Genomic DNA, 26,536 nt, shown 5'->3' on the forward strand with positions numbered 1-26,536 from the left:
CAGCAACCAATTGTAACGCGAAATTGGCCCGTGAGGGCGGAGCGAGCATGGCTCGCTTTCTCAGGAGCCAATAGAGAAGAGGAAAGTGAAGCGTTTCCTGAGTTCGGGGGTCGGCGGAAGATGGCGGACGGCGAAAGGAGCTGGTACCTGTGCAAGTTGTTGAGGTGAGGAGCCGGTCGTGGGGCTCACAGACGTTTTCTCTTCTGTAGTGGTACTTGCCCGTCCAGTGCGGCTAAATTTTGCGAGTAAATGGCCTTCCTTGTCATGAATCTAAGGTAATTTCTCAGGCCAATGAGCAGTCTTCCTTTTTCTTGGGGGTGTTCTATATAGACTGGAACAGACTAGGTCTTAAAAACTCAATTTACCGCGTTTTCTTCTGTTTCACTGTTGGCTGAGTGGTCGAGTTACCTTTCCTGCTTCAGCTTTTTCTTTCTCTTTCACACTCCAGTTAGTCTGTCATAAATTATTCATATTCATTCCTCATTTTTCTTTACGATTGAGCTACGAGACATTTTCCAATCTATCATGTCTCTCTTCAGTAAAGAAGAAACCGGATCTTCCTTCTCATCTCTTAGTTTCTCCTCTTAAACTCACCAAAAGTGCCATTGTTAACACGTCACTTCACTATAAAGCTTATGTTGAATCCTCTGCTTTTTGATAATCTGTTATTTTAATTTTTATGATTGATGTAAGAAGTTGCATAAAATATTATTTTAATTGTATTACGTGTATACGCTGTTTCTTCTAGAAAAAGAATCTAGCAAATAGATGAGTAAAAGGAAAAAACCCCCGGAGTGCTACCATCCGGAGATAGCCACTGTTAACATTTTGGTGAAAAAACTCCCATACTTTTTTCCACCTTTGTTGTTGTAGTACTACTGAATTTTAAATGCCTTGCCCTCCACTAATAAAACAGAAGGCCTAGTATATTCTACCTACCTAGCTTTTTTTTACCACCTACATATTTTTGTTCAGGCTGAAAATTTATAATTAACACCATAGCTTTCTGAATAGCAGTATGTACCTAATTCTCTCAAAAGTTCAGGCACTTCTTCATTTTTGTCCCCTCTACTTCAAGTTCTGTAATCATTACTTTAAACATTTTGAATGAGAAAGTCTATTATCAGAGCCTTTTGGTTCTTCCCTGCCATAGGGAATATTCCTCAGTGCTTTACATTATAATGGCTAAATAAACTCACTAACCAGACTTAAAGGACAGGTTTAACTTTAGTCATTATTCAGCTTTTAAGTTAAATGTTTAATAGTTCAGTTTGAAAAGCCTATCACATTAATTTTCCCACCTAAATTATTTGAAGGAATTGCCAGAAACGTCTTTTCATTATGGGGTAGCTGCATTTTAAATAAGCTTTTGAAAGCTTGTCCTGAGAAAACAAACTGTCCTCTGTAGTGTTGCTTTTATGAATTCATACATTCCAAATGTTAAATAAATGGTAAATCTTACCACTTTTGTCAGACTGTGTTCGTCCTTTAAGGCAGTGGTTCTTAATTGTGTTCCATGAACCATGCAGGTCCCGAGGCCCTTCAATGGGTCCTCAACAAATCTGTTTTTGTAATAACATTAAGGTAATATTTGCCTATTTTACTGTGTTGAGAAGTGCAAAAGTGATAGCGGATAAAACTAAGTGATAGTGGATTTTAATTAACAGTGTGAAAAGGTCATTAATAGGATTTCAGAGTCTGCATTGCAACTGACATTAAGAAATTGCATAACTTATCAAATGTGGCCTAGCATCAAAGAACAATATCTGTAACTAGGTGAAAAATTAAATATATTTTAAATGTAAGCTCAATATGTATTAAAATATACTCCCTTTTCCTACTACATATCTAAGTTAGCCTGAATTTTCTTCATATACTTCAACAAAAACAACTTATCACTACAGATTGAATGCAGAAACAGAAAAGAGGAGCCACTGTCTGGTTTCACATCAAGCCAGACATTAAAAAGATTTGCAAAAAATGTAAATCATTGGCACCCTTCTTGCTAAATTTCTTTTTTTGCTTTGGAAAATATTGTTTTTTAATAAAAACATTCACTTAATGTGTTATGAAAGAATTTTTATTTTCAAATGAATTCATAAAAATTTTAAAGTTCTTTAGTTTTCATTTCTTATATGCTAAATATTGGTAGATATAAACAGTGTAAACCACTGGTTCTCAATCGGGGTGATTTTTGCCCTTCACAAGGCATATGGCATTTGGCAATATCTGGAGGGGTTTTTTGTTTTTTTTTTAATTACATTGTTTTAGAGATAGAGTCTTGCTCTGTTGCCCAGGCTGGAGTGCAGTGGCACGATCATAGCTTACTACAGCCTGGAACTCCTGGGCTCAAGCAATCCTCCCATCTCATTCTCCCAAAGTATTGGGATTACAGGCATGAGCCACCATGCCCAACTGATAATTTTGATTGGGAGGGTGCTACTGGCATCTAGTGGGTCAAGACCAAAGATGCTACTAAATATAATACATAGTACAACCTCCCCAATAAAGAATTATTTAGTCCAAAATGTCAGTAGTGTCAAGGATGAGAAACTCTGATGTAAACAAAAGATTGGATCTTCAGTAAAATTTTTAAGGGTATAAAGGTGTGTAAAGACTATAAAGACCAAATTATTTTAGACCAATTATTTTAGCTTTGAAATAAAGTGCTCGTGTGGGATTTCAAATAGAGTCAAATACCTCTTCAAGTACACAATAGGAAATCCCACATGAGATTTGTTCACAATAGGAACAAAGGATTTGTTCACAGTAGGAAATCCCACATGAGAACTTAATTTCAAAACTAAATATCAATAAAATGTTTACTTCCGGCCAGGTGCAGCAGCTCATGCCTGTAATCTCAATGCTTTGGAAGGCCAAGGCAGGAGGATTACTTGAGGCCAAGAGTTTGAGACCAGCCTGGGCAACATAGAAAAACCCCATTTCTACAAAAAAAAATTTTTAATTAGCTGGGTGTGGTAGCATGCACCTGTAGTCCCAGCTTCTCAGGAGCCTGAGGCAGGAGATCGCTTGAGCCAAGGAGTTTGGGGCTGCAGTGATTGCTATGATTGTGCCACTGCACTCCAGCCTGGGTGACAGAGTGAGACCCTGTATCTAAAAAAAGCAAAATTTACTTTTCTGATGAATTCGTATGTTTTCATGTGGGCAGTGAAAACTATGTGATATGGTTTGGCCATGACCCCACCCAAACCTCCAGTTGAATTTTATCTCCCAGAATTCCCATGTGTTGTGGGAGGGACCCAGGAGGAGGTAATTGAATCATGGGGGCCAGTCATTTCCGTGCTATTCTCGTGATAGTGAATAAGTCTCACGAGATCTGATGGGGTTTATCAAGGGTTTCTGCTTTTGCTTCTTTCTCATTTTTCTCTTGCTGCCACCATGTAAGAAGTGCCTTACACCTCCCACTTTGATTCTGAGGCCTCACAGCCATGTGGAACTGTAAGTCCAGTTAAACCTATTTTTATTCCCAGTTTCAAGTATGTCTTTATCAGCAGCATGAAAACGAACTAATATAGTAAATTGGTACCAGTAGAGTGGTGTACTGCTGAAGAGATATCCAAAAATGTGGAAGCGACTTTGGAACTGGGCAACAGGCAGAGGCTGGAACAGTTTGGAGGGCTCAGAAGAAGAAGGAAAATGTGGGAAAGTTTGGAACTTCCTAGAGACTTGTTGAATGGCTTTGAACAAAATGCGGATAGTAATATGAACAGTGAAATCCAGGCTGAGGTGGTCTCAGATGGAGATGAAGAACTTGTTGGGAACTGGAGAAAGGTGACTTTTCTTATGTTTTAACAAAGGGATTGGAGGCATTTTGCCCCTGCCCTAGAGATTTGTGGAACTTTGAACTTGAAAGAGATGATTTAGGGTATCTGGTGTAAGAAATTTCTAAGCAGCAAAGCATTCAAGAAGTGACTTGGATGCTGTTAAAAAGCATTCCATTTTAATAGGGGAACAGAGCATAAAAGTTCAGAAAATTTGCAGCCTGACAATGCAGTAGAAAAGAAAGACCCATTTTTTGAGGAGAAATTCAAGTTGGCTGCGGAAATTTGCATAAGTAGCAAGGCGCCTAATGTTACTCCCCAAGACCATGGGGAAAAATGTCTCCAGGCCATGTCAGAGACCTTCACGGCAGCCTCTTCCATCGCAGGCCTGGAGGCCCAGGAGGGAAAAGTGGTTTTGTGGGCCGGGCCCAGGGTCCCTGTGCTGTGTGCAGCGTAAGGACTTGGCGCCCTGTGTCCCAGCTGCTCCAGTTATGGCTGAAAGGGGCCAACATAGAGCTAGTGCTGTGGCTTCAGAGGGTGAAAGCCCCAAGTCTTGGTAGCTTCACATGATGTTGAGCCTGCAAGTGCACAGAAGTCAAGAATTGAGGTTTGGGAACCTCTGCCTAGATTTCAGAAGATGTGTAGAAATGCCCAGGCAAAAGCTTGCCACCGGGGCGGGACCCTCATGGAGAACCTCTGCCAGGGCAGTGCAGAAGGGAAATGTGGGGTTGGAGCCCCCACGCAGAGTCCCTACTGGGACACTGCCTAGTGGAGCTGTAAGAAGAGGGCCACCATCCTCTAGACCCCAGAGTGGTAGATCCACCAACAGCTTGCACCGTGTGCCTGGAAAAGCCTCAGACACTCAACACCAGCCCATGAAAGCAGCCAGGAGGTTGGCTGTACCCTGCAAATCCACAGGGGCGGAGCTGCTCAAGACCATGGGAACCCAGCTCTTTCTTCACTCTTTCATCACCGTGACCTGGATGTGAGACCTGGAGTCAAAGAAGATCATTTTGGAGCTTTAAAAATTTGACTGCCCTGCTGGATTTCGGACTTGCATGGGCCCTGTAACCCCTGTTTTGGCCAATTTCTCCCTTTTGGAACAGCTGTACTTACCTAATATCTGTACCCCCATTGTATCTGGGAAGTAACTGGCTTACTTTTGATTTTACAGGCTCATAGGCGGAAGGGACTTGCCTTGTCTCAGACGAGACTTTGGACTGTGAACTTTTGGGTTAATGCTGAAATCAGTTAAGACTTTGGGGGACTGTTGGGAAGGCATAATTGGTTTTGAAATGTGAGGACGTGAGATTTGGAGGGGCCGGGGCAGAATGATATGGCCATGTCCCCCGCAAATCTCAGTTTGAATTGTGTCTCCCAAAATTCCCATGTGTTGTGGAAGGGACCCAGGGGAAGGTAATTGAATCATGGGGGCTGGTCTTTCCCATGCTATTCTCATGATAATGAATAAGTCTCATGAGATCTGATGGGTTTATCAGGGGTTTCCGCTTTTGCTTATTCCTCATTTTTCTCTTGCCCACTGCCATGTAAGAAGTGCCTTACACCTCTTGCCATGATTCTGATGTCTCCCTAGTCATGTGGAACTGTAAGTCCAATTAAATCTCTTTTTGTTCCCCATTTTGGGTATGTCTTTATCAGCAGTGTGAAAATGAAATAATAAACTATGTAACTACACAAAACATCTCCCTATTTGCCTAGGCTAGTAAGCAGCCCAGAGCCCAATCTGGTGTTCATTACTATGTATGTAAATATAGCCTGCATACCTGTATCTGTCAGCAGCCACCATCCCAACATACACACCATCTTTATTCTATTTCCCTGGTCCTGACTTTTTGTTATTTAACTTTTGGCATTTTATTGTTTTTAAATCCTATAAACCCTCCTCAAATCCTTTATAAAGGATAGGCAGAGTATGAAAAATATTAAGTTAGGTTCCAACTGTATTGGCAACCCTAAAAGAAAAGCACCTTGACATTTTATTTTAACATATTTTAAGCAACATCTGAAGAGATAATAAACTTTTGCATCTGTCATATATTCATTGGATGCCTTCTCTGTGCCAGGCATAGTACTTGGCATTGGGGATATGATACGAGCAAGCTTGGGCCCTTGCTTTTGTAGAGCTTCAATCAACCTGACAGTAATAGAGAACCTTTTAACAGTCACTTTGTGAATGAGTTTACTAATGAGTATTAAGCAGAACATCAGTGGGTTTTTGGCAGCTCATTCAGAGGCACATAAGGGAAGGTAGTAGTATTAGGTCATGTAAATAGAGCAAATACAGAACTCGAAATGGAAGTGAAGAAATCTAAGTTCCATTCCTTTATCCCAAAAATTGTTCTTCCTGAGGTGAAGCGACAGAATGAAAAAGATTTACTGTCTTACCAGACTTTAATGGAATATTGATCATTCAAAAGACATATTTTTTTTGGCATCTGACCCTCAAAATGACAGTATATAACACATTCTTAATCATGTCTGGTTTAGATTAATAGTTAAATTTGTTTTAATCCCATAACATATATACTAAGTTAGGAGAAAGGGGATTCAATGTTGATTTTTACTGCTGATTAAAGTATGTTCATTTGGTAACATGCTATAGGAATTAGAATTAAAGGGGACTTATCCTTTCAATATTGGATTAGAATTAGAATTTTCATACTTGAGTATTTTGTTAGCAGACTTGTTAAAGACAATTCTCTCTTTGTTACTAATATATAAAGTAGATATGTAAAAGCAGACTTTAATTTGTAATTTTTTAAATGTATATATCACATTGATTCTCAACTTTGTCCTCTTATTTCAGGTTTTTTTATTCATTATTCTTCCCTGGGCTAATTGTATGTGGAACTTTATGTGTGTGTTTGGTCATTGTCCTTTGGGGAATCAGACTGCTGCTACAGAGAAAGAAAAAATTAGTGTCAACTAGCAAAAATGGGAAAAATCAAATGGTGATTGCATTTTTTCATCCATACTGCAATGCTGGTGGAGGAGGAGAAAGAGTTTTATGGTGTGCTTTAAGAGCCCTGCAGAAAAAGTAGGTATCCATCTTTCTTAGCTAATTTGCTATATTGTTCCATTTCTTAAAAATTATTGCCCAGAAATTCATCTTTCTTTTTTTTTTTTGAAACAGAGTCTCACTCTGTCACCCAGGCTGGAGTGCAGTGGCACGATCTCGGCTCACTGCAAGCTCCATCTCCCAGGTTCATGCCATTCTCCTGCCTCAGCCTCCCGAGTAGCTGGGACTACAGGCACCCACCACCACGCCCGGCTAAGTTTTTGTATTTTTAGTAGAGACAGGGTTTCACCATGTTAGCCAGGATGGTCTTGATCTCTTGACCTTGTGATCCGCCTGCCTCACCCTCCCAAAGTGCTGGGATTACAGGCGTGAGCCACCATGCCCAGCCTCATCTTTCTAAAGTACCTAAAGTAAAAAATGAATTCCTTTTTAAACTGTTCCTCAATAAGAAAATATTTCTTTCATGTGCCTGCATGCCTTATGTTATTTGATTTTAGTTACTATGATAAAGAAATAGACAAACCCGGGCATGGTGGCTCACACCTGTAATCCCGGTATTTTGTGAAGCCATGGCAGGTGAATCACTTGAGCCCAAGAGTTTGAGACCAGCCTGGGCACCATGGTGAAACCCTGTCTCTACAAAAAATTATCTGGGCACGGTGATGCGCACCAGCTACTCCAGAGGCTGAGGTGGAAAGACTGACTGAGCCTGGGAGGTCAATGCTACAGTGAGCCGTGATTGTGCACTCACTGCACTTCAGCCTGGGTGACAGAGTGAGAACCCATCTGAAGGAAAAAAAAAAAAAAGAAATAAATGGACAGTGGATGGGGAAAACATCTGCCCCTTTATGGCATAATTTAATGGGAATAACTGGTCTTGGGAGTGTATACAGAAGACTTAATAAATAATAAACAGAAATATACCAAGTACCTCAGAGCACTTTAAGCCTGAATACTTTCAGGCAGTTGTGGCACACAAGAGTAATCTTTATGAAAGTATCTATTTGACTCAAATTTTTATATCATTACCAGCTGGATAGTCTCAAGTTACCATGTTAGAAGGAATATGGTGTTATACATCTTTTAAGATTTGAGGCTTCCTCATCTTCACCCCCCATGCCCCAAAAATATTTATGATTCCCTTTTAGAAAGGAAAAAGCATAGTAGGTTCCATTATTTTATCATATGAGGAAAACTGTTATTCTTCATGGTTACCCTACTTCCTGGTACGCACCCTTCATTCAGTGCCAAGGCCTTCACACAGAATTCGTTCAGCTATACTTTTCTGTAATCTTGGCCCATCCTAGCTTCCAGCCCCTACCCCTGTATTTGCTCTGCCATCTTCTGTAACTGCCTAAATACAAAGAATTCTCATAATTCCCAACTCTGTGACGCTTTTCCTACTCTCATTGATACTACTTTTTTCTTCTCTAACCAGATTATCTACCTCTTGAGGGCAGCAGTAAAGTTTCATATCTGTACACATAGTCCCCAGCAGCCTGTATTACTCCTAACCCATCTACAAGGATAAAAAAACAAATCATTAATATGACTTGGAAGATACTTTTTCATCTTGCTCTGGCCACGTCGTGTTTCTCATCCCTCCCCATTCCTACACACATACTCTGGTCCAACATGCAGAACAAGGAGCAGCTTCCCAAACACATCATGCTGTCTCTAGAGTCATTCCCTTTCTATATAGTGTTCTTTTCTTCTGAAATAACCTTTTTCTCCCCAGTTAATTTCTACAAGTCTTTCCTAACTCAACACATACTACAGTGCACATTTCTTTTTTTTTTTTGAGATGGAGTCTCTCTCTGTCGCCCAGGCTGGAGTGCAGTGGCGCGATCTCGGCTCACTGCAAGCTCCGCCTCCCAGGTTCATGCCATTCTCCTGCCTCAGCCTCCAAGTAGCTGGGACTACAGGCGCGCACCACCACGCCCGGCTAATTTTTTTTTTTTTTTGTATTTTTAGTAGAGATGGGGTTTCACCGTGTTAGCCAGGATGGTCTCGATCTCCTGACCTCGTGATCCGCCCGCCTCGGCTTCCCAAAGTGCTGGGATTACAGGCATGAGCCACCGCGCCCAGCTACAGTGCACTTTTCATTCAACCTAGCAGTATTTACTGGGGACCTGGCTACATGTCAGGCACTGTTCTAGAGGTTGAGATTAAGGGAACAAGATCGATCAACTCCTTCTGTCCTGGACATTTGATTTTAGTTGAGAGAGACAAGATAATAAACAAAGAAGAAAAATATCAAATAGTGAGAAGTGCTATATAAAAAGTTAAAATAGGATAATATAGGAGTGTCTTGATACTTTAGATTGAGTGATCAGGGAAATCTCTGATAACACTTAACCAAAATCTGAATGACAAAAACAGCTGCATTCATGGCATGATGATTGTATGTCAGGTATTGTTTGAAGTGCTTTACATGTGTTAGCTCGCTTGATCCTCAGAACAGCCTTATGTAGTTGTTACCATTATCCTCATTTGACAAAGAAGAAAACTGGGGCACTAGAGCCTATGTTCTGAACCACATGCTAAACTGCCTGCCTTATGAAAAGACCGAGTGAAAATGACAAGAGAATTCAGAGTAGGGAGAACAACCACTGCAAGTTCCCTAAGGCTCGTTGGAGCTTGGCATATTCAAAGAAAAGGATGCCAGTTTGGCTGCACCCTGGAGGGCAAAGGAGAGCATGGGAAGGGAGGTGACGGAGGCAGGTTCCAGATCACACAGGACTTGAGTGATCAGGGAAAGTAGTTTAGATTTTATTCTAAGGGCTATAGTAAACCAGTTTTGGGGTTACTGTTCTGTGACGTAGTTTAGGGGCTGCCGTGTTTGGTCTCTGTCATACTGTTGCAATTAGATGGCAGCTGGGGCTGGAGCCATCTGAAGCCTTTTTCACTCACATTCTGGTTCTTGGGCTGGGATAACTGGAACTGCTGGGGGCTGTCGGGCATTTCTCTCACTGAGGAGCTTCTTCATGTGACTTAGTTGGGCTTGCATACAACATAGCAGTCTCGGGCTGGTTGGACTTCGTACATGACAGCTGTCTTCTCCTAGCATGAGCATTCCAAGAGACAGGAAGTAGGAGCTGCCAGTCCCTTAGAGTCTATGTTGGGAAACTGGCACAATGTCACTTTTGCCATATTCTGTTGGTCAAAATAGTCACAGAGCCCAGTGTTATTCCAGGGGAGGGGACTTAGATGTCACCTCTCAATGGGAAAAGTATCAAAGAATTTGTGGCCTAGCCGGGCACAGTGGCTCACACCTGTAATCCCAACACCTTTGGAGGCCAAGTCTGGCAGATCACGTGAGGCCAGGAGTTTGAGACCAGCCTGGTTAACATGGCAAAACCCCATCTCTACTGAAAAAATACAAAAATTAGCTGGGCATGGTGGCACACACCTGTAATCCCAGCTACTCAGGAGGCTGAGGCATGAAAATCACTTGAACCTGAGAGGTGGAGGCTACGATATGCCAAGATCGTGCCACTGTACTCCCGCCTGGGCAACAGACAGAGCGAGACCCTGTCTTAAAAAAAGAAGGAAAAAAGCAAATGGAATTTGTGGGCATTTTTAGGCTACCAGAGATCACAATCTTTTTTTACATTTTAAAAGGCTCATTCTTGCTGCTGGGTAAAGAGTAACTGGGAAGGGGCCAGAGAGGAGCAGTTAGATTGTCATCCTTTAGGCTTCCACAGCATCCTGTGGGTGTCTTTATCAATGCATAGCACACAGTTTTGCAGTTATTTGTTTTGCATGTCTGTTTTCTCCACTGGACTGAGCCTCTGAAATAAAGATTCTCTCTCATCTCCATACCCCCAAAACCTGGCATACTAGATGCCTAATAAATGGGTTTTTTGTTTTTTTCTTTTTCTTTTTTTTTTTTTTTTTTTGAGATGGAGTTTCACTCTTGTTGCCCAGGTTAGAGTGCAATGGCATCATCTTGGCTCACCACAACCTCCGCCTACTGGGTTCAAGGGATTCTCCTGCCTTGGCCCCCCACGTAGCTGGGATTATAGGCATGTGCCACCACGCCCGGCTAATTTTGCATTTTTAGTAGAGACAGAGTTTCTCCATGTTGGTCAGGCTGGTCTTGAACTCCCGACCTCAGGTGATCCACCCACCTTGGCCTCCCAAAGTGCTGGGATTACAGGCGTGAGCCATTGCACCTGGCCAATAAATGTTTTATGACTCAAAGAATAATTATAAACAGAGGGAGACCAAAGCATTACAAGTCATAAGAATATACTTTTAGATATTTTCATACTAATTATATCTAATTGTGATATAGGCACAAGATCTAGCTTTTAAAGCCTTTTTGCATTTTTCAGATAAAAACCCTGAGTATTGCTTTAGTACTGTGATCCTCTCTGAAGACAGGTTTGTTGAATCTTAACGCTTGTTTATGGTATTTTTTACCAAGAATACTGTCAAAATTTTTTAGTATTTCTTTAGAACATCTCATTCATAAATCAACACTTATTGTTGATGCCTATTCTGTGTGAAACCCTCAGTGGAGGAAATGGCAAAGAACTAGATGTCACAGTCTCATTTGAAGGACTATACTTCTAATTCAATAAAAAATGTAGAAAACATCATTTTTAGTATGACCAACATGGAGAAACCGCATCTCTACTGAAAATACCAAATTAGCCAGGCGTGGTGGTACACGTCTATAATTCCAGCTACTCGGGAGGCTAAGGCAGGAGAAGTACTTGAACCCGGGAGGCAGAGGTTGTGAGCCAAGATCGCGCCATTGCACTCCAGCCTGCACAACAAGAGTGAAACTCTGTCTCAAAAAAAAAAAAAAAAAAAAAAAAACAAATCTTCTTTATGACTGTAAAAAAATAGTTATCTACAACTTTTTGCTTGATTTTAACCTAATATATTCTTTCTTATTTATTTATTTATTTATTTATTTATTTATTTATTTTGAGACGGAATTTTGCTCTTGTTGCCCAGGCAGGAGTACAATGGCGTGATCTTCGCTCTCAGTCTCTCAGGGTAGGTAGCAGGCATCTTTTTTTTTTTTTTTTTTTTTTTTTTTTTTTTTGAGATGGAGTCTCACTCTGTCGCCCAGGATGGAGTTCAGTGGCACAGTCTTGGCTCACTGCAACCTCCGCCTCCTGGGTTCAAGCGATTCTCCTGCCTCAGCCTCCTGAGTAGCTGGGATTACAGGCATGTGCCCCCATGTCTGGCTAATTTTTGTAACTTAATACATTCTTAACCATTACATTCTATTTTAGGTATCCTGAAGCAGTTTATGTTGTTTATACCGGCGATGTTAATGTCAGCGGTCAACAGATACTAGAAGGTGCTTTCAGAAGATTTAACATCAGATTAATTCACCCAGTGCAGTTTGTTTTTTTAAGGAAACGCTATCTTGTGGAAGATTCACTGTATCCTCACTTCACACTGCTGGGCCAAAGTCTAGGATCCATTTTTCTCGGCTGGGAAGCTCTAATGCAGTGTGTTCCTGATGTTTACATCGATTCAATGGGATATGCTTTTACACTTCCTCTGTTTAAGTATATAGGGGGTTGCCAAGTTGGAAGCTATGTTCATTATCCCACTATCAGCACCGACATGCTCTCTGTAGTGAAGAATCAAAATATTGGATTTAATAATCCAGCCTTCATTACCAGGAATCCTTTTCTCAGCAAAGTAAAGCTCATCTACTACTATTTATTTGCTTTTATTTATGGACTTGTTGGTTCTTGCAGTGATGTAGTCATGGTCAATTCTTCTTGGACACTAAACCATATTCTCTCACTATGGAAAGTTGGGAATTGCACTAACATTGTTTATCCACCCTGTGATGTGCAGACATTTCTGGATATTCCCTTACATGAGAAAAAGATGACTCCAGGACATTTGCTGGTTTCTGTTGGCCAGTTTAGGCCGGAAAAGAATCATCCATTGCAGATCAGAGCCTTTGCTAAATTGCTGAATAAGAAGATGGTTGAGTCATCTCCTTCTCTTAAACTTGTCCTCATTGGAGGTTGTCGTAACAAAGATGATGAACTTAGGGTAAACCAACTGAGAAGGCTCTCTGAGGATTTAGGAGTTCAAGAATATGTGGAATTTAAAATAAACATTCCATTTGATGAATTAAAGAATTATTTGTCTGAAGCAACAATTGGTCTGCATACCATGTGGAACGAGCATTTTGGGATTGGTGAGTTTGGCCTTTAAACAACTTGTTTGGTGCCATGAGATACACATTTTAGGTTCTTTTGATAAAATGATGAAATTCTGGAAGTCTGCATCATGCCCTAATTCTCTTCCCCTCGTCCACCAAATACACTTTCCTCATTTGAGACTAAGTAGTTAACAATAGCAGCTAGTATTTATTGACCAATTCCTGTGTGCAGGCCACTGTGTTGAGATTTTTACGTGTATTATCTAATTTAAGCCCCTCTAAACCCCTATTTGATAGGTGTTATTGTTATTCCTATTTTATAAATAAGGAAACTCAGGCACAGGAAGGTTTAGAAATTGCTCAAGTTCAGTTACACAGTAAGTAAATGGTAGAGCCCGGATTCTAACCCAGATAGCCCCTGCTCTTAACAGCAACATTTTCTCTCCCCATCTAACCCCACTACGTACTTACTGGTATAGATTCCTGGGCCTACCCTAGTCCTACAGAATGGCCAAATGAGAATCTCTGGACAAAGCCCAGGTAGATGTATTTTGATAATGCTGCTTAAGTGATTCTGTTATGCATCAAAAGTTGAGAACCGCTGTTTGCATAGGGACTTCTCACAGTAACTCTTTTAGTCTTTTATTGATTCTACCCTCACCATGGACTGGCCCTCCTCTTTGTGCCAGATCGCATCATAAGTCTTCAACTTAAATCTCCTTGCCTTTTAGCCTCTCTTGTTTATTCTGGCACAAACTACTATCTCCATTCTGACCTGTTAAGCATACATTTTGCTGTAAAACCAAGTACTACTTTGTGTTTAATTTGGGTCCACGTATATTTCTCAAGCGCTTTGTGCCTCACACTGTTAGTTGTTAGAGGAAATGAGGATAACATAAAAGTGACACTTTCTAAACTAAGACTACAATTTCTCTTATACTTTTTTCACTCCTAGTTAGTAGTATAGTACTAGACCCAGGTTGACCCAACCTTTTGCCTGGGATCTGACCTGCTCTGCTTCCTTGCATAGAAACTTACTAAACATTCAGTCTGCTGAGCACTTGGGTGGATGCTAGAGATGTGGTGGAGACGGGAGCTGCTTGGCCTGTCAGAGGCTTCCTGCCCTCTGGTGGAACCAACAGGCTACACAGGCAAGTGCTGTGTGCCAGGTGCTATGCTAAGGAAGTGCAGGGTGATGTGAAAGTGCCAAAGAGAAACCTAACACAGACTTGTGCGGGCAGAGAACAGTTGCCCAAGGAAGTGATGTGACACTTGAGCAGAACCCGAACAATAATTAGAGGTTAGCCAGGAGAGACGGGAGAGTCTCCAGCAGAGGGAACAGCACTATGACAGGAGTGACAACAGATGCATCAATAGGAACATTAAGCAGGAAGACAACAGAGAGGTGATATGGGCCAGGTTAAGCCAGTGGAAAAGAACAGCAGGATTTTAAGTATTGTATGCAAAAGCTTTCTGATTTCTGCAGTCCATTCTGGCCACATGGGGAGTGGATCAGTGAAGAGCCGGGAGAGCAAGATTGGAAAGGCAGTAAGATGCAAGCCGGCCTACTGTAGCAGCCCAGGTGGAGGTACTAGTGAGCTGAACTTGGTAGGTGAACATGCTTGAGAGACATTCTGCAGTGTATTGACCAGGACTTGGTGATTAACTGGATGTGTTAAATGAGGGAGGAAGAGAAGACCACCTAGGGTTTTGGGAGCTGGGCAGCTCTGAGAATGGTATTGGCTTTCTCCCAGAGGGGAAATCCAAGAGCAGATACCATTGATGAGCCAAGTTTTGAACCTGCAGAGTCTGAGTTCATCTGTGGGACATGTGAGGGCATGCGTCCAGGAGGTAGTTTTGTATATAGGAGTCTGAAGTTGAGGAGAGGAATCTGGTCTGGAAATACAAAATGCGGATTGTCCTTGTGCAGGTAGTTATCAAAGCTCCCATGGATGTGGATAAGATCGCCTAGGGAATATGTACAGAGTGAGAAGAGGCTCTCAGTACAAAATGCAGAGAACAGAAACAGCTGAGAAATGGGGAGAAGAAATGGAGAAGGGGGAGAGCCAGCCAAGTGCAGTGTCTTAGAAACCAAGGAAGAGAGTGTTTGGAGAAGAATGAAGAGGGCACAGATTCCGATGCTGCCCTGATGCTGGGGAAGGTAAGGCAGTCACTGGTGACCTGGGCAAGAGCAATCTTAAGGGAGAAGTAGAAGCAAAAGTCAGACTATGAGCAAAAATCAAAAGTTGAGCACTCAGAAGTGAACAAGTAGAGTTGGTAAGTGCAAACCACACTTTCAGTAAGTTTGTGAAGTACGGAGCGGGAAGAAGAGACAATGGCTAGGGGTGGGTATTGCAGGACCTGAGGAGAGGCATGTGGCACCCTAGCTTCAATGCTGATAGGAAGGAGCCAGTAGAGAGGGAAAGGGTAAAATTGATTAGATGAAGGTCTCTGAGAAAGTACAGGATGCTCTCCAACCTCAAGCAGAATACGATATGAGCTACTGAATTCTATTCTGCAGGGATTTCACCACTGTTTTAGAAACATTTGGAATTATTTAATTTCTCTCCTATACATCCAGGATGATACCAGCTCTGTACCATCCTTCAGATAATTGGGAAAGCAGTCACTTAAATCATTCTCTGAAGGGCTTAATTCTCCTAGGAATACAGCTAAGAGAGGCTGGCTAGATTAATTTATATTTCATGTGTATCATTTGGCAGAAACTAACCACAACTTTCATTTAGTTCAGCACTGTTGTTGGGCACGCAGTAGTCTCAAATATGCCAGAAATCCAGGCAGTAACATAAGCACGGCAATAGTATGCTTCACTTAGGTGATTCGCATTTTTTATTTTTTCTGCTAATGTAATTTGAACTATTAAAATTGTTTTTGATATCTTTTTACTCCTTTTGTTTTTCTAATACCTGTTAATATTCTACCATCTTGCTAACATTCTCTAGTCTTTTTTAATTATCTGCAATATATCTTCTTTAATAGGTTAGTCTTCCATCTACTTGTCTATTTTAACTAAGAATAAAGCAGCAGGCTGGGTGTGGTAGCTCACGCTGGTAAATCCCAGCACTTTGGGAGGCCAAGATGGGAGGACCACTTGAGGCTAGGAGTTAGAGGCCAGCCTGGGCAACATAGTGAGACCCTCTCTCTCCAAAAAAAAAAAAAAAATTGTATTATTATGAAGCTATGAAAACTAAAAAACTTAAAATTATTTTATTTTGTACTATAGAAGTTAAATAAGCAAATGTCTAGACATATAGACATTTAATTAAGTTTCTCATAAGTCCCTTAAAATTTTTGAAGATTTCTGTTCATCCTCATTCTTATGAACACACTCAAAAACTTAAAATACTACATGATTTTTGTTTTTTTCTCAGGAGTTGTGGAGTGTATGGCAGCTGGCACAATTATCCTTGCACACAATTCAGGGGGCCCAAAGCTTGACATTGTCGTTCCTCACGAAGGAGATATAACTGGCTTTCTGGCTGAGAGTGAAGAAGACTATGCTGAAACTATCGCTCACATTCTTTCCATGTCTGCAGAAAAGAGACTCCAAATCAGAAAAAGTGCTCGTGCATCTGTAAGCAGATTCTCTGATCAGGAATTTGAAGTGACATTCCTATCATCTGTGGAAAAGTTATTTAAGTAATGCCATATCTGGAAAATTAAAGATATTTTATATAAACTGGTTAAACACCTTCATATGTAAATATTTTTCTAAATTCAATCTCATTTGTCAAATCATTTTACTTTAGAAAACAGACAAGAAAATTTCCTTTTAGAATAAAAGGAAGTGTTGAAAAGAAAATGGATGACTAGCCTTCAGCTTCCATTCTTGGTACACATGAGAGAAGCTGGCTGCTGAGATGAATGTGAACCGGGTTGTGGAGAGCCTTCTGGCTTTGAGCCAACAGGAAGAATTAGTGGATTTGCCAAAAAACTGCCCCTTGAGTGAGAATGAAGATGAGGGGGACAGTGATGGAGAGAGAAAGCATCAAAAGCTTCTGGAAGCAATCAGTTCCCTTGATGGAAAGAATAGGCAGAAATTGGCTGAGAGGTCTGAGGCTAGTCTGAAAGTGTCAGAGTTCAATGTCAGTTCTGAAGGATCAGGAGAAAAGCTGGTCCTTGCAGATCTCCTTGAGCCTGTTAAAACTACTACTTCTTTGGCCACTGTGAAAAAGCAACTGAATAGAGTCAAATCAAAGAAGGTGGTGGAGTTACCTCTTAACAAAGAAAAGATTGAACAGATCCACAGAGAAGTAGCATTCGGTAAAACCTCACAAGTCCTCTCTAAATGGGACCCTATCGTCCTGAAGAACCAGCAGGCAGAGCAGCTGGCTTTTCCCCTGGGGAAGGAGCAGCCAGCCATTGCTCCCATTGAACATGCGCTCAGTGGCTGGAAGGCAGGAACTCCCCTGGAGCAGGAAATTTTTAACCTCCTCCATAAGAACAAGCAGCCAGTAACAGACCCTTTACTGACTCCCATGGAAAAGGCCTCTCTCCGAGCCATGAGTCTGGAAGAGGCAAAGATGCACCGAGCAGAGCTTCAAAGGGCTCGGGCTCTGCAGTCCTACTATGAGGCCAAGGCTCGAAGAGAGAAGAAAATCAAAAGTAAAAAGTATCACAAAGTCGTGAAGAAAGGAAAGGCCAGGAAAGCCTCAAAAGAGTTGGAGCAGCTGCAGAAGGTTAATCCAACTGTGGCATTGGAAGAACTGGAAAAATTTGAAAATGCCAGAATGATGGAAAGAATGAGCCTTAAGCACCAAAACAGTGGGAAATGGGCCAAGTCAAAGGCAATTATGGCAAAATATGACCTGGAGGCTCGCCAAGCTATGCAGGAACAGTTGGCCAAGAACAAAGAACTGACACAGAAACTCCAGGTAGCCTCTGAGATTGAGGAAGAGGAGGGAGGCACAGAAGAAGTGGAAGAACTCCTTGTCCCCCATGTAGTGAATGAAGTCCAGATGAATGTGGACGGACCGAATCCCTGGATGCTCAGAAGCTGCACCAGTGACACCAGAGAGGCTGCAACCCAGGAGGAGCCTGAGCAACTGCCAGAGCCTGCGACCCATGAGGTTTCTGAAAGTGAGGGAGAAAGACCAGTGGCAGAGGAAGAAATTTTGTTGAGAGACTTTGAGGAGAGGCGATCCCTTAGAAAAAGATCTGAGCTCAACCAGGATGCTGAGCCAGCAGGCATTCAAGAAACAAAAGATTCTAGCAGCCAGGAGGTGCTGTCTGAATTGAGGGCACTATCTCAGAAATTGAAGGAAAACCATCAGTCCAGGAAGCAAAAAGCAAGTTCAGAGGGGACTGTTCCCCAGGTCCAGAGAGAGGAGCCTGCCCCAGAAGAAGAGGCGCCCCTGTTGCTACAGAGGCCAGAGAGAGTACAAACTCTGGAAGAGCTAGAAGAGCTGGGAAAAGAAGATTGTTTTCAAAATAAGGAGCTTCCCAGACCTGTGTTAGAAGGGCAGCAGTCAGAGAGGACCCCAAATAATCGGCCTGATGCCCCTAAGGAGAAGAAAGAGAAGGAGCAACTGATCGACGTACAGAACCTCCTAACTACACAGTCTCCTTCCTTGAGGTCTTTGGCAGTTCCCACAACAATAGAGGAGCTGGAAGATGAAGAGGAGAGAGACCAAAGGCAGATGATAAAGGAAGCTTTTGCTGGGGATGATGTCATCAGAAATTTCTTGAAAGAGAAGAGAGAAGCTGTGGAGGCGAGTAAGCCAAAGGACGTGGACCTGACACTACCTGGCTGGGGCGAGTGGGGTGGTGTGGGCCTAAAGCCTACTACCAAGAAAAGACGCCAGTTTCTCAAAGCCCCTGAGGGTCCTCCAAGAAAAGATAAGAATTTGCCAAATGTGATTATCAGTGAGAAGCGCAACATCCACGCAGCAGCTCATCAGGTACAAGTGCTTCCATATCCATTTACCCACCATCGGCAATTTGAAAGGACCATCCAGACCCCTGTAGGATCCACATGGAACACCCAGAGGGCTTTCCAAAAGCTGACTACTCCCAAGGTCATCACCAAGCCAGGTCATATCATTAAGCCCATAAAAGCAGAGGATGTGGGCTACCGGTCTTCCTCAAGGTCAGACCTGTCTGTCATACAGTGGAATCCAAAACAAATCACCACACGTCACAGTAAAGAGTTGAAGAAAAACTCTGTAGGTTGAGTAGCTGGAAAAGTGACAGCCAGGAGTTCTGATTCCACTTCCTTTGGTCCAGTTTTACTCTGCTACAGGGTGGATTCCAGAACTGGCTCAGCACATTGCATGTAGTTGAGCCACATTTTTAAAAAAAGAAAATGGATGACCATTAATTGACTAGCATTTTAGAATTGATCAGACATTAGAACACAGAAAAATGCTGGTACATTTACATTCTAAACAATACAGTGGATGACCCTTTTGAATATACCTAATGATTTCCTTAAAAAAGAAATTTTAAACAGACTTGTGTAATCATGTTCTCAAAGCATACAGTCAAGAGGTGGGACTGACTGATGCTTTATAGGTGTGTGTAGGGCAGTAGAGACCAAGGTGCTGCCAACAGTCCTTTCCATACTAGGTACTGGTGAAAATTGTTTTTGTTTAGTGCTATCAGCACATTTGTGTGGGTCTCATTATCGCTTGACAGTACCGCATCTCAGCCTGGAAGTCAGGTTTAAGTCATTCAAGAGAACCTCAAGTTGTTTTTCTGACAGTGATGATGTGGTATACAGATACATCCACAGGGTATTTATTATCTATTACCAGCATAATGCATTGTCAGATGGCAAGGTGGCATTTTGAAAAGAGCACTGGGCAAGCAGTTAGCATATCTGGGCCTACCTTCAGCTTCATCATTTACAAACTTCTGACCTTTTGACACTAAAACTGCTCCTTTATCTTTCTGAGTCTCAGATTCTTCATCTGTAATCTGGAGTTGTTAATTCCAGTCCTTACTACCTTTTGGAGTTGGAATAATGAGATGGAAAGTGGATGAAAGTACTTTGAAAATTATGACAGTTAAGGGCCGGGTGCAGTGGCTCACGCCTGTAATCCCAACACCTTGGGAGGCCAAGGCAGGTAGATCATGAGGTCAGCAGTTAGAGACCAGCCTGAACAACATGGTGAAACCCTGTACGTACTAAAAATACAAAAAAAAATAGCTGGATCTGGTGGCGGGTGCCTGTAATCCCAGCTACTTGAGAGGCTGAGGCAAGAGAATCACTTGAAACCAGGAGGCAGAGGTTGCAGTAAGCCAAGATTGTGCCACTGCACTCTAGCCTGGGCAATAAGCAAAACTCTGTCTCAAAAAAAAAAAAAAAAAAAAATTATGACAGTTACTTAAAGGGAGCATTACATACTAAATGTCTTCTATAATCCAATCTTTATTAATGCATTACAACTCTATGTAGATTCTTAGTTACTAGGCCAGTAGCTAGGAATTGGTATAAATTTAATGCACCTTCTATCCTGAATAACTAGCATGGAAAATTGAATATATGTGTGAGCAGATACGGCTGTAAAAACCTATAGCTTTTGCATTTTCTGCTTATATAATCCTTTCTAGTTCAGTGAATTGACCCCATCCATAGCCTGATTCATCTTTGTGTTAAGGGGCAAATGAAAGGGTACATTATTCCTTTGCACTCTTCTCTCAGTCACTTATCAATGTGGCCAGCTTATCTACTCCCAGTTATGTTATTCATACGTCTCCAGGCCATCTGTCATCAGATCAAAAAGCAAACAGAGGACCAGTCACAGGATGTTCTGACACACCATTGTAACTTTGTGTTAGAGATGATTCCATTTAGAAAAAGACGGGTAGAAATTGGAGTGAAAGGAACCCTACGGATTAGCCCAGTTCTCTCTTATTTTCAGCTTTACAGACCAGAACAATTTAAATCTAAAGAATTTAGTAGACTCCTTCAGTGTCACAAAGCTGTTCCATGAAAGAATCAAGATTATAACCTGGATATTCTGACTCCTGGCCCAGTGCTTTTTCTTACTTTGTAGCTACACTTTGAAGTAAGATTCAAACTGTTACCCACTCAACTGCCTTATTCCTGAGGAGGTAGTGAAGGAAGAAAAAGTTTTCTGGGATTCCATAAACTATAAGCTTATTTCTTTAAAATTATTTTCATACATCACAGATATGTCATTGGAAGATATAATTTCCATATGATGATTATCAGTGTTCGTAATGTGGTATATGTCTTCTATTTTTTTCTGAATGATAGCATGAAAAGTGTCACAGTGGCTTGTCTGCTAGCGTCTGCAGAACTTTCAGGATGACTGTTCCTCTCAGACATCATTTTTGAGTGGTCCAAGCCTGCTATGTTTTGAACCCACAGCAGTGGAGATTTGTATTCTTATTTACACTTGTGTACTATAAAGTATGTGTTACATAGGTTTTGTGTAATTATTATTTGTAAATATGATTTAATTTGTATTAAGACATGATTTAGATCTAATAGATACAAAGTCTGTGTCTAAATATTAATTAAAGAAGTGATTTTTCATTCTCTTGGATTCTTTCCTTTTATATGCCTCACATAGTCTCCTTGTTCTACCAATATTCCCAAGCTCCATATGCCAATTAAAGAAGAAAGAAAAATAAAAGTTTGTCTTGCTTGTGAAACACTAAGAAGAGGCTGTCAGGTTTAATAAACTTTTTAATGAATATTTTGGACATAAACTGCAGAGCTTCGTACACTTGATTTAAATAATTCTCGAGGGATTTTATAAGGTCATCTTATACGCAAAATTATGAGATAGAGACCAGTGTGATTATCAATAAAGAATATTTGTGTTTATGTAAATAAACCCCAGACTCTAGAACTGATATATTCATATATATTCACAATGAGAGTATGTCTGTGCCAAATCTATCAGTACATTAGAAAAGTTAATTATATAACTACAACATGTTACACAAATTTTTAGAAGCAAATTATGTCCTGTAATTTACCTCCCCTCCCCCGCTGCTCTTCTGCTAACTCATTTTCCTCTTTTCCCACTCTAAATGTTAAGGCAACCCTTGGCTTTGGAGCTGCATCTGTTCCAATATTCTGGTGCTGTGTGCTCACTTGGACTATGCAAATGTTAGTAGACACGCAGGATGTCAAAGTGTTGATACACTTATTGCTACTATTTACAGAATGATCAATTTGATAGCTATCATACATGGCTAGCAAGAGGCTGATTTTTCTAATAAAAAAATTTTTTTAATGCATACAGGTCTGATAAAAAGTTTCAGTTTAACAGATGAGGCCAAGGCTAAAGCCAGAGCAAAGCAATCAGAGCCATGCTCAGGAACATGATTTAGCTAATCGTGTGTGTAAAATGGGTAAGGTCTAGAATTAGGGACTAAAACCAGTTGAAAATATTGCAGATATGTATACTTATCACAGTGAATACTTCCAATTTACAGCAAAGAATTCAAAATTGCTGAGTAAAGCTTGGTAACTATTACCTAAAATAGACTTTAGCCAAGCATCTTGTCATGGGAGCAAACCCAGTAACCTGACATGCTTAACTTTTATTTTTTTTTTTTTGAGACAGGGTCTTACTCTGTCACTCAAGGTGGAGTGCAGTGATGCGATCACGGATTATGGCTCACTAGCCTCAACCTCTGAGGCTGAAGCTAAAGTGATTCTCCCACCTCAGCCTCCTGAATAGCTGGGACCAGAGGTACACACCAACACACCAGCTTTTTTTTTTTTTTTTTTTTGATGAGGGGCGGTTAAAGATGGGTGTTTCCCTATCTTGCCCAAGCTGGTCTTGAACTCCTGGGCTCAAGCGATTCTCCTGCCTCAGCCTTTCGAAGTGTTGGGATTACAGGCATGAGCCACCACACCTGGCCTGTTCATTTACCAACCTTAAACATTTTTTTTTTTTTTTGCACTTAATTGACTTGTTTGGACGTTTGAGGTTTTTAGGGATCATGTTTCATTTCCCTTGCTTTCAAATACTGTTCAGAATAAGGATTACATGAAGTCACTAGCAGTTTTACTATGTCTGAACTAGTCCTGAAAGTAAATAAACATATGCACACCCTAAGCACTAAAACGGTTGGAGAATTAGTGATACTCCAATCTCTCAGGCCATGTGTCAGTTGGAAACTAACACAATGGTGAGAACATTTTAAATATTTACAGCCTCATGATGTGCACAAACAGCATTCTCCCTAAAAGAGTAGACTGTAACTCTACATCAGGTTAAAAGAACAGTCTGTCAGACATCAGGAAATAGTCACAAAAAACTGAACATATCTCAGGTGACTCCTACAATGTGCATTCTCCACATTTAATGAAAATTATATGAAATGTAAATAGTAAACAGACCTTAGAAATCATCTGACCAACCTTACCTCATCTTTGTTTTCTCAGTTTAACAGTGTATCAGTGAGACATTTTACTTTTATTGTAGAGCACATATTTCAAGCAGAATTCTACCACCCTGAAGTATAACCACCCTCTCCTTCCTAAGCCCAGACATACTCCTTAGTATTTAAATAAACATCTGTTAAGCTCCAGGCCATGTTCAACGTTGGAATTGTTATGATCAATAAAAAAAAAGTTAGTTTTCCTACACCAAACAGCTTACAGTCCTAATGAGGAAATGTTTTAGCATTTATTAATTCAAGAAAGATTTCTGGCACTGTGCTAATAACTGTATATAAAAAGATCATTGTAAGATATAAAGCCTATACACTTGAAACTATTAGAAACTAATCCAATAAGACAAAATGGTCATGGTCATTTAGTGCATAATTAACACACCATGCCTTATTCTTTCTCAATTGCCTTATTCCTGTGTCAACATCAGCTTCAAAAAAGTGTATTCAACAAATTTCAAAATCACAGTTTTATAAAATGGCAGATTGATTATGTTAAATGAATGAACCTGTATATTGTATTTGTTTTCTATTGCTGTCCTAACAAATTATCACAAACTTAGTTAACACAAATTTATTATCTTAACAGTTCTGCAGGTCAGAAGTGTGAAATTGATCTCACTAGGCTAAAATTAACTGTATTCCTTCTGGAGGCTCTAGGGAAGATCCATTTCTTTGCCTTTTCCAGATTCCAGAGGCTGAATTCTTAATTTGTAGCCTTGTCCTCCATCTTCAAAGCCAGCAACATCAGGCTGAGTCCTTTTCATGCTGCCATATCTCTGGTTTTCTCTTTCGCCTTCCTCTTCCACTTGTAAGGACCCTTCTGATTACACTGCACCCACGTGGATAAACCAAGATAACCTCCCTATTTTAAGGTCAGCTGATGACCAAACAATTTCACTTGCAACCTTTAATTCTCCTTTGCCGTATTCACAAACTGGGGATTAGGACGGGACATGTTTTGGAGGGGGTGTTGAGCCACATTACTCTGCCTACCACATACATTAGCTGAAATATATATATATGGTTTTTGTTTTTGTTTTTTTTTTTTTGGAGACAGAGTTTTGCTCTTGTTGCCCAGGCTGGAGTGCAATGGTGCAATCTCAGCTCACGTGTAACTTCCTTCTCCTGGGTTCAAGTGATTCTCTTGCCTCAGCCTCCCAAGTAACTGAGATTACAGGCATGTGCCACCATGCCCGGCTAATTTTGTATTTTTAGTAGAGACGGGGTTTCACCATGTTAGTTGAGCTGGTCTCAAACTCCTGACCTCATGATCTGCCCGCCTTGGCCTCCCAAAGTGATGGGATTGCCTGGCTTAAGATTTCTTAATAGAAACTTTAAAGTAAAAATATTAATGTCTATATCCAAAAGTTAGTTCTACTTCCTAAATTGAAAGAAAAATAAATCCTTGAGATTACTAGAAAACCCTTAAAGTAAATGAACATTTATGACTTGTACCCAAATAAATACTATAGGTAATAGACACTAGACACTAACTTATTACTTAAGAAAAAGTACAATAATCACACTTGTATATTTTGACTAGTTGTTGATGTTCCTTGGTCTTCATCTGTAATACAAATGTGTTCATTAGATGTAGTAGAAATATTCTCCAAGCCTTCACTTAATTCTTCAGATTTCTGCATACTTATCCCCTCTCTTTCACTTGACTTTCCAGAGTCCTTAGAGGCACTGGAGGCCTCTGCTGTTTTATCTTCCTCTTTGAAAGTAGCAAGTTTTTTTAAGGATTCTACTACTTCATCTCTCAACTCATCTTCAGATTCCTCAAAATTTCTGAAATAATAAGCACTAAAAATCAGCGTTATGATATGAAAGCACTGAAGAATACATATAAAAACTCATTTCCCTTTTCTCCATTCCCAGTTGAGCAATATAAAAGTTGCATTTTCACCCAGGTTTTTCTAAGCATGATAAACAACTAATGTTGGGAGAATCCATCTTCTGTTGAGTTGTACATTGTGTTAAACACCCTTTATTATATTTATTAACTTCCATCATCTAGTGTTTAAGAGGAGAGGAAGAGAGAATTAAAAAAAAAAAAAATTGCCATACATCGGGCCCTTACTATATGCCCATCACTATCCTAGGGCACTTATACCATATTTCACTTAATACTAACAACATTTTGAGGTAGACATTATCATCAAATTGTAAGTAAAGAAGCTGAGGCTCAGAGAGGTTAAAAAAATGTGTTGAGGCCGGGCGCGGTGGCTCAAGCCTGTAATCCCAGCACTTTGGGAGGCCGAGACGGGCGGATCACAAGGTCAGGAGATCGAGACCATCCTGGCTAATCTGGTGAAACCCCGTCTCTACTAAAAAATACAAAAAACTAGCCGGGCGAAGTGGCGGGCGCCTGTAGTCCCAGCTACTCGGGAGGCTGAGGCAGGAGAATGGCGTAAACCCGGGAAGTGGAGCTTGCAGTGAGCTGAGATCTGGCCACTGCACTCCAGCCTGGGCGGCAGAGCGAGACTCCATCTCAAAAAAAAAAAAAAAAAAAAAAAAAAAAAATGTGTTGAGGGTCTCACCACTACTGATTCATAGAACCACGAATTAAAATTGTGTCTAAGACTACAACATTGATATTTTTAGAAAGGAAAGGGAATAGATCAATAAGACAATCTGCACCAACCTAAATTAAACCTAAAAGTAACTGCACCAACCTAATATTTAAGTAGCAAGTGTGAGGTCAGGAGTTTGAGACCAGCCTGGCCAACATGGCAAAACTGCCTCTCTACTAAAAATACAAAAAATTAGGCATGGCAGTGCACACTTGTAGTTCCAGCTACTCAGGAGGCTGAGGCAGGAGAATCACTTGAACACAGGAGGCGGAAGTTGCAGTGAGCCGAAATCGAACCACTGCACTCCAGCCTGGGAGACAGAGCGAGACTCCATCTCAAAACAAAACAAAACAAAACAAAACAAAACAAAAAAAGTGGCAAGTGGAGGCGATTGAGAAAGAGCTGGTAAGTGCCAAGAAGATGTGTATCGTGGAAGCCAAGGGAGTAGCCAAATAGATGAGGACTGAGAAATGATTATTTGACTTGCCAATTTCAAAGTAATAGATGACTGTTGAAAGAATATTTCAGAGGAGTGCCACACAGCAGGAACCAACGTACAGTGGGTCAAGAAAGCAATGGA

At 40.9% G+C, this 26,536-nt stretch overlaps 4 protein-coding genes across 5 annotated transcripts in view; 3 read left to right on the forward strand and 1 right to left on the reverse strand.

Moving 5' to 3' along the window:
• LOC126940470 (peptidyl-prolyl cis-trans isomerase NIMA-interacting 4-like) overlaps positions 1-26,536 on the forward strand; it is a 1,058,238-nt gene that overhangs the window by 955,994 nt on the left and 75,708 nt on the right. The window lies entirely within an intron of this gene.
• ALG11 (ALG11 alpha-1,2-mannosyltransferase) lies at positions 61-21,621 on the forward strand. Its single transcript, XM_050766321.1, has 4 exons — positions 61-164; positions 6,610-6,840; positions 12,078-13,009; positions 16,366-21,621. The coding sequence occupies exons 1-4, from the start codon at positions 121-123 to the stop codon at positions 16,635-16,637; spliced, it is 1,479 nt and encodes a 492-aa protein (XP_050622278.1). The 5' UTR covers positions 61-120; the 3' UTR covers positions 16,638-21,621.
• On the forward strand, positions 16,855-21,804 carry UTP14C (UTP14C small subunit processome component). 2 transcript variants are annotated; one of them, XM_050766274.1, is made up of 2 exons: positions 16,952-17,027; positions 17,093-19,260. In XM_050766274.1, exons 1-2 carry the CDS (start codon positions 16,952-16,954, stop codon positions 19,165-19,167), a joined length of 2,151 nt encoding a protein of 716 aa, XP_050622231.1. In that variant the 3' UTR covers positions 19,168-19,260. The 2 variants fall into 2 exon arrangements, with proteins under 2 accessions (XP_050622230.1, XP_050622231.1); XM_050766273.1 differs by having other exon boundaries at positions 16,855-21,804.
• NEK5 (NIMA related kinase 5) overlaps positions 21,636-26,536 on the reverse strand; it is a 100,245-nt gene continuing 95,344 nt past the window's right edge. The window contains exon 24 of the mRNA XM_050766272.1: positions 21,636-25,171. Within this exon, the coding sequence (XP_050622229.1) occupies positions 24,901-25,171 (271 nt within the window). The 3' untranslated portion in view covers positions 21,636-24,900. The remainder of the gene's footprint in view (positions 25,172-26,536) is intronic.

This window comes from Macaca thibetana, chromosome 17, assembly GCF_024542745.1.
Source record: "Macaca thibetana thibetana isolate TM-01 chromosome 17, ASM2454274v1, whole genome shotgun sequence".
NCBI classification, from domain to species: domain Eukaryota; kingdom Metazoa; phylum Chordata; class Mammalia; order Primates; family Cercopithecidae; genus Macaca; species Macaca thibetana.

Excerpts from the sequence above, each read along its gene's own strand:
- ALG11 (XM_050766321.1), top strand. The coding sequence starts at position 121 with ATGGCGGACGGCGAAAGGAGCTGGTACCTGTGCAAGTTGTTGAG. Across the intron at positions 6,841-12,077 it reads TTAAGAGCCCTGCAGAAAAA|GTATCCTGAAGCAGTTTATG; the intron begins GTAGGTATCCAT and ends ATTCTATTTTAG. Across the intron at positions 13,010-16,365 it reads GAACGAGCATTTTGGGATTG|GAGTTGTGGAGTGTATGGCA; the intron begins GTGAGTTTGGCC and ends TTTTTTTCTCAG.
- UTP14C (XM_050766273.1), top strand. The coding sequence starts at position 16,855 with ATGAATGTGAACCGGGTTGTGGAGAGCCTTCTGGCTTTGAGCCAACAG.